Here is a 12,145-nt window from a genome sequence, read left to right on the forward strand (position 1 = left end):
ATACTTACCATGTTCCCTTTATATTCACTCTATACATAAAGAAGTTTTTATGTTTTGACCTGTTAACCATTTTAAGATTCTTTAAACTTGACAGTTTCATCTAATTTCTCACGTCATTAAATCGTACTTTATTTTCCAACAGTCCATTCACATGAGGTTTGGTGTTTGTTTGATATCTTTAATCATCTTTTTTCCGCACTGCCCTTTTTAATAAGGAAAAAGAATGGCAAAAAGTAATGCTTACGACCGAGTTTTAAATCAGAGAGAGGTCAGAAAGTTCCTATCGAGTGTTGGGCGTGTAACTAAAGACAGATTTCAAAAGCATATTGGTAGGATCTAGATGGTCCGACACTTCTATTAACTAAGAATTCAAAACAAAAATATACATAATGATTTCGCCCTATTGTAGTTTTTTAAATTCTGTGGGTTTTTTCATTTTTAAAGATCAGCATGGACTATAATTAGCGTAGGAACTAAAAAGCTGAGTGCGTGGAAAAACACACCCTGACTTTATTGGGTTTTTTGTATTATGCGTGTAGGGGTTAGGTGGGCCTGTTAAAATCCATCCTAAGCTCTGCGGTTCCTTTCTTGTCAGACTTGTGTTCGTGTGACGATGCTGTTGACCCAGAGAAGAGATGCATTCACTGCAGGAGTATTTATTAAAGAAGCAGTGACTGGCACTGAGCTCTGCTGATGTGCCTGATGTCCCTTTGCTCTCTGTGTCCTGCCCAGGTGTGGTGCAGGAGCCAGTTTCGGAACGGGAGCTGGTGTTGCTGCACAGGGCTTTTCCTTGCAAGGTGCCAGACGTTGCACTTGGCCTTACGGAGCTTCACCAGATTTCTGTCAGCCTGTTCCTCCCAGTCCCCCTGAGTGGCAGCCCTGCCATCAAGCACATTGACACATCCTCCCAATTTGGTCTCATCTGGAAATATGGCAAGAGCGCACTTGGTTGCTTCTTCCAAGTCAGCAATGAGGACAGGTCCCAGGACAGTCCCCTGTGGTACTCCACTTGCTGCCAGCCTCCAGGTAGAGTGTTCATCACTATATGGTAAGACATGGTAAGAGTTCATCACTACTTGCTGAGCTTCATTGGCCAAAAATGAGGGGCAAAACCAAAAGTAACGTGCAGTTGGGACACTGTGACTGCGACTCGCATCTCAGACAAGTAAGTGTGATGAACACCACAGAGAAGGGAGCACTAGGGAATGTGGGAAGCATTCCTGTGCCATCCTTACAGCTCCGCTAGAAGTCGTCTTTCCCTTCCTTCAGGAAACAAGGGGTGAGACAAAAGCATCCTGAGCAGTGAGAATGTGTGGATGGCCCTTTGCATTCAACAAGAATTTCAGGGTATTTTCCAAATGTTAATTAGCTTTCTAATGAGATTTTGTCTTATGGTTTTCTTCAGAACAATATTCTAACTTACCGTGCAGAAAAATTCTTTTTCTTTCTCAAATAGCGTGACGAAGAAACAGTTCATCCAAGAAAAGAACAGGGAGAAGGGTTTTCTCTGATTGACTGGCCTCATTCATGATGCACCTAAAAGGTCAAAGATTGTTTTGAGAAAGTATTTTAAAGGATGGGTCTGCGTTTTCTCTCTGTCTGAGAATCTACTTACAACTTCCATAGTAGTTCTTGCAGTGTTAAACAAATTTACTGTACTAGGACATCTAGGGCTACTATTTAATCAGTCTTATACTTCCAAAGTATCAGCACGCAAACATTTTCCATTTTGAAAAAGAAAACAACAATTAAGGTTCCTTAATATCATTTTGTCAAACTGAATTATTTTGTATGGTAGTGACATAGAAGAAGCAACGTTGGGGACTGTGCGCGTCACGCTAGGTGGAAGACTGTATGTGATCTCGTGCCAGATTTTTAAAGTAGTTGCTCAGCTAAGCTTTGAAAATCCAAATGACATCGGAAACTTTCAAAGCTGGCTGAGGAATCTCAGAGGCTTGTAAAATTTTAGAAGTAACGTTTGGAAATTAGTTTTGAAGATAACTGGTTTGTGCACCTCAACGTTCTATCATTTTAGCAGCGTGAACTTCTCTAAATTTACTCCAGAGTTAGATAGAGTTCAGGAACTGTTGATTACCTATTGGTAAGTGAAAAGTCGCATGAGTTTTTTGACATTAAAAACGGTTGAGTGCAAAGGGGAGCTACATCTCGTTAGTAACGGTGTCTGTAACGTGAAAAGATCACAGCAACTGGTGTGAGCTTAGTGGCACCAGCCTTTGTCTCTGAGCCATTGCACTATTCAGAAATTTGGAAATTTTTGGTTTTAAATCTGATTAACTTGTGGGTGTTGGAGAGCTAGTTTGAGGCTGGCGTTGCTGCACTAGTCAGATTGCATCACCATCAGCTGCCCACTAATTATCAGGAAATTTATAGCTGCATTAGGTAAATGTCACTTCACTGCAGTGGCCTGGAATAAGAGTGTTTTCTGCTCTGAATTAGCACCATCGGCACGTCTCAGTGAGAGTCTATCCAAGCAAACTAAGGGCTTTATTTTTGCACAAGCATATTAGGGTTTTAAGAAAGGGTAGCTGGAAGATGTTGTATTGCTTTTTTGAACCGTAACATCTCTCCATCATAAATGTGTATTTATTTATTCATTATGCATAATCACATGTCAAGTGTTTAAAAATAATTTGCTAATTCCAGAATGGCTAGATCTGCATTCAGTAATGTAATATTCTGTGGATGCTTCACCTGCAGGAACTCTTCAGAAAGGTAATCCAGAACAAGGATTACTTGGTCTATATTCCTTCTGGTAAAATTCTGTGTTAGGTGAAGTAGTACTTCTGCAAATCTAAGCAAGTGTTCTCAGATGTTGCAGGATTAAATAATATCTCCTGGATTCATGATTCTGAGTTGCTCAATAGAACAGTAGCCTCTTTGACTGAGGTTTTTGGGCAAATAGTGACCATTATCTTTAAGTATGGAAGCAAGGATGGACAGCTGTCCGTTCTGATGCACAAACCTCTCTTGGAAAAAGCTGAAGGATCTCACATCCCTGAAGGATAAAGATAAAAGAAACTTGAAGGTTAAAAAAACCCAAAACATATACATAAAAAACCCCACCTTCATTCTTAATGCACTGGAAATAAGGTTCCTAACTCTGTCCAAAAGGCCATTGCGAAATTCATCATGCTTCAGAACGATGCCAGAGTATCTGAAGAGTTTACCACTATGAATTCTTCATAAATACCAGAGTGAATGGTGGCCGCTATTCTGTGAATCTCGACAGCATCTCGACAGTTACAACACACTGAAAAAATAGAAGGCCACTTACAAATGATGACTAAATTCTAGACAAACTTATTCTTTATTTGTTTTAAGGGACTAAATAGCTGTAGTGCTTCTCTTGCATTTTTCTACCATAAAATCTACCATAAACTTTTGAAAATTCTTTTTTAAAAAAAAATAATAATCACACGTGCTTGAGCTGTGCCTGGTATAAGTCTTTTAGATAACTTCTAAATCCCTGATTTTTCAAAAACTAAAGAGAATCTTTGGACTTTCATTTCTAATGTTGTTTCTTGCTTGCTTTATTATAAATAACACGCAAATGGACAGAAGTGACGTTTAACTGATTTTCTGCTGTTTCTGCTGAGTGATAACCTGGCATTATGTATATTTCATATTGGTTTTACATATCCTCCCCAAACACTCCCTTAATTATGTCTCCTTTTGTAACAAATCCTATAACAATAACAAAACCAAAATTGCGGGCAAAGCATTACTTTTATTCGCTGGGTCCCAATGCGTTTTCTCGATTTCTGGCTGCAGGAAAGGCACCTACCGCAGGCTGCTGTTTTCACAGTAGAGTCGCTATAGTTAATTAGAAAGTAGAAGAGATGTGAAGAAAGTTGCTGTCCAGTGTTAAGCCCTTGGCTTCTCTTCTGTTTCTGCTCTTGCTGCTTTTATGGTTCAAAGTGACACAGATGAGACGAAGCTTGCATACGGTATTCAGCGGCCTTTCTTCTGGGTTAGTAGCACAAGCACTGGCACAGCCCAACTGAGCCACTTACTTCAAAAGGATCTTTTTATTAGATAAGAGCAGATACTTACACGCCGTAGTCAGAGGAATATAATTTTTACAAAAGACAGTTCTGCCTGCAAGTCTGTTTCAAGGTTGTATTGAAGTTGCTTTGCTTTGTTCTTCATAAGATGCAAAACCCCACGACCCCCCTTCTGCCATACCTCCCTGTTCCAGCGCGCAAGTGAAGGACTGAGATTCTGGAAGTAAATTCAGTCTTAAACAGGTTTACTGCAGGCATTAAAACTGTCTTGTGAGAGAAGACTTCATCTTTTCCCCCTGCGTAGTCAATGGTATAGGGTTCTTCCCAGTATGTTCAGTAGGAAGACAGTGATTGCTTTGGGTTTTTATATTTAGTGTGTCTCAGTGTTTAATTACCTTGTCTTGCATGAGGGATGATTTTACTTGGGAATTTTGAATTTGACTCTGGTGGAGCAAGATCAAACCATAGAAGCAGACATCAGTCAGCTATACCCTGTGAGCAGCTTTATGTTGATGTACTGAACGTGGCTCTGATGCTCCACGTTTCCGACTGCAAAGTCTGTCTTGCTTGTGGTTGTTTCCCACGAGCAACTGGGGGAAAACTGTTCTCCCCTACAAGGCTGTATTTAACTGTTAGTATATGATACCTTAGTTATTGTAGTAAAACTTTATTTGATTTACCATTGTTCCAGTTGGATGATAAGGGCATGGGGGAACTAAATATGAATCTGCTTCATTAACGCCAGAAGTTTTACCGAAGTACTATATGCAAAGGTAGTTCTCCTTTCTGGCTGGAGGAGTGGTTGGCGCATGGCAAAGTTGAAATCCCATTGATACAAATGGGTATTGTCAATCATACCCATCCCAAAATATTTGGGTTTTTTTTTTGGCTGAAGAAGACATTATTTCATCATTTAAAGTCAGTATTTGGAAGGGCCTTTGAAGCCTTTACAGGAAAGGACTAAAGAGCTGAAGTAAATAACGTGAAAGGAGACGAGACAGAGTCTATCTGTATGTATACACACATACACGCACACACGTGCATCTTTCCAGTTTGCATTGCTTGCCTTTGGAAGCAATAGTACACCTCCCTGTTTAGTAAATAGGTACCATTTGAGCTCAGCGAAATCTCGATGGCTTCTTTGGGTGTTGATACATCTCCACCACAACTCGGCAAAACTAATTGTGTAAATCCTACAGCCTTTGCAATAAGCTGACAAGCCAGGCAGAGGTTTTGAACAGCTGCTGGCTCTGTTCCTTCAGCATCAACTGGCTTTTCAGGGCCTTTCCTTAGCCGTTAGCAGTAGACATTGTGAGAAGATAAGACCCTGATGGAACCAGAAGTGTGTTAAGGTGTGTGCATGTAGCACACATAATTTTTAAAATTAACTCTAGAAATAAGTTTCAGATCTCTCCTTTGTATTTTATAGCATGTTCATGGTGATATTTAGTTTTGTTCCCAGTGTGAGAATAGTCAGCAAAGTCTAGATTGCCGTTGCCAATATTCACCATTGCCAATATTCACCATTCCCGGGCTCGAGTGATGACCTGCCCAAGGGTGGTTTTCTCCTCTAGGTTCTCCCTCACTGGAGCTCTGAGCCTGGCCCATCCAAGGGCTGCATTCATATTCTTCATGAACCAACATCATTCTCTGTTCCAGAAGTTAAAACATTCCTGAGATGGCAAACGGCTGGGAAGGTTTGCTTCCAAAACCAAAAGGTTTGCCTAATTACTCCGTGTGTTTATAGCATCCATTGTAAATGCCTGTCTCCAGGGAAACGGGTGAGCGAAGGCAAATGCTGGGAGAGGGAGAGGGTGCCTTGTGTGCAGGTACAGGAAGGGACGAAGCCTTGAAATTGGTTCGGTCTGTCATCCCGATTCTGGTTAATATTTTGTAAGCCGGGCAGGTTGCTTCTCTGGAATGCAGAAGTGTGTTGTGTACGTCCGTGTAACAATCAGCGGAGGGCTTCTCATCTGCGATAGTAAATTAATAAACAGCCAGACTGCTCTTGCATAAAACTTTTATACTGGTGCTTTTCTATAAGAAATGACCTTATATAATTAGGTACATTACAGTACTATGAATTTATAATAAATATGTATATAAAATGTGGCATTTGGATATTGCATGATTTAAAATATCGTTATGTTCTAATTTGGAAGCGTTCCGGCAAACTCTGACTGGGTAAAAGACACTTTTTCCTCTAAATTTAACCTGATTGATCATTTTGCAAATGCGTTGTTATTTTGATGCAGTTTTTCACCATGCTTCGTATAGAGCTGCTCAGAATTAAACACGGTGATGTAAAAATACTTTATACGGTGTTCCCAGAACATACGTAATTTTGACCAACTTTACTGACAGTTGCTTTTTTTTATGGGCCTTGATGGAAGCGAATGACAATCTTTGCTTTCCCTGGAGGAGCGTCTATGTTTGCAGACAGGGATTTTATTTATGATCTAAGTAAAACCCCACAATTTTGGACTGATCAGAAAGGTTGAGGTGTGCGGTGCGGGGATGTGCCAGCTGTCCCCTGGGGAGGGCTTGTGACACTGGAGTCTAACTTTTCCCTTACACCATTTGCATGGGTAGCCCCAGTTTGACGGGATCCTTACGATGGCTGCTCCCAGTCTGGCGTCCCCTTGACCCAGGGCACTGCCGAGGTGAGCTCCAGTACGCTGCTTACCCGCCCAGCTCTTAAATCCTCATTAACTAGCTTGACAACACCAAAGCAAGACACAGAAGGCTTGTATTTGGCTTGAGTTTTGGGCACTGGTGAGGTAGTTGGAGAGGAGAGAGCCAAGTTTCAACAAGTGTCAGAGCCGCTTTCTTTTTTGGGCAGGCTGGCGCTGGAGCGGTTCCGTTAACTCAGCCTCGTTGTTCCAGGGTCAAACACAAAAAAAGAAAGAAATCAGTCAGGGCGACAGTGTGGTAAATCGCGTTTGTTTGCTTTGAGTATCAGGTTGGGGGTTTTGCCTTTTTTTTTTTTTTTTGAGCTATCATTTCAGCGTGTGTTTTTCGTTCTCTTTTAGAGTGTAAGGGAGCGGGCATTCCAGCCGGGTTCAGCCTTCCTCGTGAGCTGAGGACTTTTGTCCTCCATTTGTTGTTATGCAATATTGTGCTGCTTTCAGGGATAAAGTAAAGGGGAGGGGGGAAATTGGCTGCCAATACGACTGTGATATTTGGATGATTTATCTCATTCCTCTTCTGAGTAACCTAACTTTGACATTATTCGTGAACTCCGAGCCTTGCTTGCGTTGTTCTTGCTAGTAGAAAACATAGCAAGGATGTAGTGGGTAATTGAACCCAGATGCACCGAGGGCTGCTCAGCCAGACTGTTATTTTAGCCTACACTAGTAGGTTTTTTAATACGAGTTTGACCTTACTTTGAAACATTCTCAAAATACCATACTTTAATATCAATTTATACACTTATGCTCTAAGACGGGGTAGTCATTCGGAAAAGTAATGAAACACTTTTTACCTGTTAATGTAGGAGATGCAGAAAGAGTTTTGGAGTTAATTTATGTATCTAAGGGCCGAGTTTTATGTGCTGCCTTTCTAACTGAAGTGTTATCGGGTGCCTGTAGTTGGGATCGTCACCATCAGGGACACGGATCCGTCAGCTTTAGCCTTGACGGTGTCCTGTGCCCATCTCTGCAGCGAGGAGGCACGTTTGGCAGGAAGGTTTGAGGCACCCAGTGACAGGGAGATTTACCAACAGTCCATTTCAGTAAGTTATTAAACAGAGTTTAATAGTCATGCTACATATTCATCTTAATTATTTTTAATGGGAGGTAGATGATTAGTGTATGTGTTCTGCGAGGTTAAGCTGCGTTAGTTAAACGGCTTAGAAGTGCATTCCTGATTTTAAAAAGAAAAAACGAACAACACCAAACCCATGTTTCACTGCCAGAATGGTAGTTTGATTTTTGACATACATGTAATGTACTTTCCATATCCACACGGTGTTTTTCTAAAGGAGGAGCTGCTAACAGCCGTCGGGAGCAGAGCCGTATTCCCCTCTTCAATACATGCTTTGTCAGTAACAACTGAGCACAACAAAAATCTTAGTTTAATTAAATTTCCTGTGAAGATAGCACACTTTTTTTTTTTTCTGCTTCAACAGAACTGGTTTTCATTCATTAACGCTCCGGTCAGGTGGAACCAAGGTTGCTACCTTTCTAATGTCTCTGTCTAATTATTCTTTGTTAGTTGATGGCAGGGAGCTAAAGTTTTGTGGTCGTACATCAGCAGCTTGAAGTCAAGTAATAAAGAATCGAGGTTTTGTGGTAGATCTTGAAGTTAAATACTTAAATTGATTGATTTTCTTCAATTTCACTCTAATTTAGGGTTAATTCTTGTAACTGCTTTTTGTGAAACAGAGAGGGGATATTTAAGGGATATGGAAAGAGAGTTGAAGGGGGTTGAAGTTGTTTTAAATTCTTCTTAAGGTGTTGCTATACACGCGCGCTGTCGGCTCGGCTGAGGCGGTGCTGCCGTTCGTTTCACACTGTAGTCCTTTGCTTCATGTAAAATCCGAAGCTTTAGCCGGGCTGATGGTGGCAAACTGCTTTAAACCTGTTTGGCTTTGGGCAGTGCAGCTTAAAATATAGAAAGCGAGAAATTAAAAATGGTTTAGCGTTTTTCTTTCTGTTCTCTTATCAGAAATGTTCATTCAGACTATAACAACTGTTAGAACAAGATAACAACTTCAGGCCAGCTGTCAAATGTTTACCATTATCAAGCCTCTCCCTAGGGTAAGATGCGACTTTGGCTCGCCTCACCGGCAGTAATTTAATTTTTCCTTCGTTCTGACTCGGAAATGGCAGCATTTTTCAAAGCTTCCTCCCACTGATGGCTGAAATTTTCCTTGTGAAATGATTTCCACCAGTCTTGAATCTTTCTTGCTTCTGCCGTCTTCACCTTTACTGATGGTTCTGCAACTCATCACCAGCTATGCAAACTGACAGTTCACATCCTGGGGCAGCAGCCGGGGCTGGCCTGCAGAAAGGAGCAGCCTGACCAAATTTACGCTCACAAGATCTCTTAATTCACAAAAGCATTTGCTCTAGTTCCTGTTCTCCGCTGCAGGGGCTTTTGGGGGGGCGAGCAGGAGAGCGTTGGGAGGGGAGAGAGGCACTCTTCACACTCTGCTGAGTACACAGGCTTTCGAGATGAAAAACAGACGGAAAGAGACATTTCCAGCCATCTTGCTGATCTATGCAGGGGTTCACTGAACTGTGCAACATAGCACCAGACCCATGTATCATTTAATGTGCTAATTTCTTCCTTTTTTTTTTTTTTTTTGTTTTGAGTGAAGGAGTTTTTCATTTTGTTGACAAGCATATTAAAATTAAAAGTGGAAACAGTTAAAAGAGAGCCTAAAATGTAAACTCAATACCCACCGGTTACTTCCTCCTTTGACATTTAGAGCTATGGAGAGATCTGCTTAGTTTTGAAAAGCCTCTGACAAATGAGAATAGTCAGAATAAGTTTTCTATTTGGTCTGAACTGCACGTAACATCGTGATTTTTTTTAAAAAATTTTTTTTTCTTTCCTCCCTCACAAGCTGAAACACATGCCATATGCTTGCCCAAATGCTTCCCCTTCTTGCGCTGCAAGACAGATCCGAAACTTTTCTTACATTCTTTTTCCTAGGCAAATATTTTGTTCCTTCTCCCTCGCAGGCGCTCCCTCCCACCCAGGGCAGTTTGCAGCCAGAGAAAAGCGATGTTTTCCCCATCGCGGCCGGGCTGCGCTCGCTCGGTAGCAAAAGGTCATTCCAACACTTTTTTTTGGGGGGGTATTCTTCGCGTCTCTGTTGGAAGCTTCTCCTAAGAACAACCCGTTTTACATTTTTGTGATTGCTTTGGAGAAAAAATGTGCAATAATACCAGAATGGAAAGGGGGGGGGGAGGGGGGGGAACCACATTCCAAGTAATTTGATCACGCTCCTGTAGTATTTGCTTTGGTACTTCCCTATCATTAGCTATCCAGTTGCTTAAGGAGCAGCTGCAGAGTCTGGTAAATTAATATATGTTGTAGTCAAAAGTTTAGACGGAAGGAAAAGTTCAGTTAGTTTGTGCTAACATAGATCCCGATCTCACTAACTGGTATTCTAATGGAAGGTGGAGGAATTTTTAGCTCTTTTCGCATGTAAAGTAATCCTGTCTTGCTGTAATGGTGGTGTTTTGTGAAATATGTATATTTTTCTAATGGTGTCTTGCGTCCTTAGTGTTAACTCTACTTGCATTTTCTGTTTTCTGAGCTTTTAGGCATTGTGAGAAATATATGAAGGATTTGCAAAGAGGAGCAAGAAGGGATCGGGTGTATCAAACGTGGGGATTCCAGCAGGCAGAGCACCCTGCTTTAGACACGTGAATTAGTAGGAGAGCCGCTTTCTGCCTGTCCTCTGAGGAGCACGAAATAGTGGTAACTGGTCAGGATATTTGTCATCTTAATAAACTGACAAAATGGAAAAATAAACGCGAATCTTATCAGTCCGCATTTTTGTTGGGGATGAAAGTGTTTGAAGAAAAATCATAAAGGAATCCATGGTAGCTCAAGGAGGTTAAACTCAACAGTTGTTTCCTTTGAAGTGTATGACCACGAGGTTAATTGCCAAAACTGCTTGTGGAAAAGGTGGTAACAATTTAACAAGACTGTACAACTGCAGGGACTCAGATGAATATCAGGTGTTTGCAGATGGTTGGGGTTTTTTTGCCTAACAGGAAAAGGGGAGAAAAAACCAGAATGAGAACCAGGGGACAGAGCGGGAGAAGAAAAGCCCGACTAAACAGCCAATAATTCCTTGTTTGCTTTGCCAATGAGGCTGTAATTGGCCGGGAGGTTAATCGCAGCCTGTGGATTGGCGGGCGGCAGCGCTCGCTCCGCGCTCGCTCCATGCTGTTAGACAGGAGACGGCAATTATTAGAGCTTTCACGTCGCTTCTTTAGGCTCACAACGACTCTGATTTATTAATCCCAGTAAGACTGCTGCGAGAAGTTTACAGTTCAAGGCACGGGTTTTGTATTTCTGCTGCTTGCAGTCAAGTTTAGTCCAGAATTTCTTTTTCCAGCTCTGGATCGGTAGATTCATTTGTCCCTTTCTGAAGCTGCCATACTTCTAAATCTTTCTTAATTTGGTGGGAACAAAGTCTTTAAACACGGAATTCCCTGAAGCCCTCCAGAAACCCAATTAGGTCAATGCAATATGATAATTGGAAAGCTGAGATCCCTTATCGTTAGTTACACTGGGTAAACAGAGATGCAAAAGTGTGATATAAACAGAAGTAGGAGAAATTCTTTTAATATTGGTTTTCACTTCTGCAGGGAGACCCTTTATAATTTTAACAGTGTCATCGGGGTATTTTAATTTTGTCATTCCTTCTTAGAATTCAGCGGTGTGTTTTTCCATTGTTATATTTTATATGTGTAGCAATTTGTGGAACTTGGAAAATGTGTACAAAGTACAGCTTTTTCGAGCTTTTTTCCTGTAGACAAAGAGTTGGCAATGCCTGAAAACAATGAAATGAGAACAAATCTTTAAATCGTTAACTAAACTCTTTTGAACCTCAAAGAAAGTTTGTCTATGACAGAAAGCTTGCTCACCAGTCACTAATCCCTATTTATGTAGATTTCTTTCTGTCAGATATCCTTAATGAACTGCAAGTTTTATTAACAGCAACTGAAATCATATTTTTATGGCTTGATGTTTAACCAAGTGACCGGGAAAACTTTGAAACCTTTCTACTGCAACATAATTTACTTGCTCAACTCTAAAGCCAAAGCAGCAGCCTGAATCTGAAATTTAATATGTACCGTAATTTTTCATGTCTTGTTTTGCTGTTTTCATATTGTGTATTAAAAGCAAAACTACTTCTGGGAAGAATCCTCCCTCTGCAGCAAACAAAACTCTGCGCTCCAGCTGGAGCATCCTGGTGTGCTGCTGGCCACCATTCCCAGCAGTCGGGAAATGTTGTGTGCTAATGTATGGGACGTAATGCAAAAGATCAGACCTCTTTGGTCTGTTAAAGAATCATGAATTTGGGTCATGGTGGAATCCCCCAAATAATGACGCTCTGAAGCATGTTATTTAACCTATCGCTTACTTTTTAT

The 12,145-nt window shown here is 41.1% G+C and overlaps 1 protein-coding gene across 19 annotated transcripts in view; it reads left to right on the top strand.

The window, feature by feature from the left end:
* The window catches only part of BCAS3 (BCAS3 microtubule associated cell migration factor), a 364,218-nt gene that overhangs the window by 193,314 nt on the left and 158,759 nt on the right, over positions 1 to 12,145 (top strand). Inside the window, exon 24 of one of the 19 annotated variants that reach the window (XM_054209091.1) lies at positions 8,694 to 9,876. The exons of the other annotated variants lie outside the window; for them this stretch is intronic. Within the exon in view, the coding sequence (XP_054065066.1) occupies positions 8,694 to 8,734 (41 nt within the window). The 3' untranslated portion in view covers positions 8,735 to 9,876. Of the gene's footprint in view, positions 1 to 8,693; positions 9,877 to 12,145 lie in introns of those variants that run through there. 19 annotated transcript variants of the gene reach the window in all.

The sequence above is a fragment of the Rissa tridactyla genome, chromosome 7 (assembly GCF_028500815.1).
Source record: "Rissa tridactyla isolate bRisTri1 chromosome 7, bRisTri1.patW.cur.20221130, whole genome shotgun sequence".
NCBI lineage: Eukaryota > Metazoa > Chordata > Aves > Charadriiformes > Laridae > Rissa > Rissa tridactyla.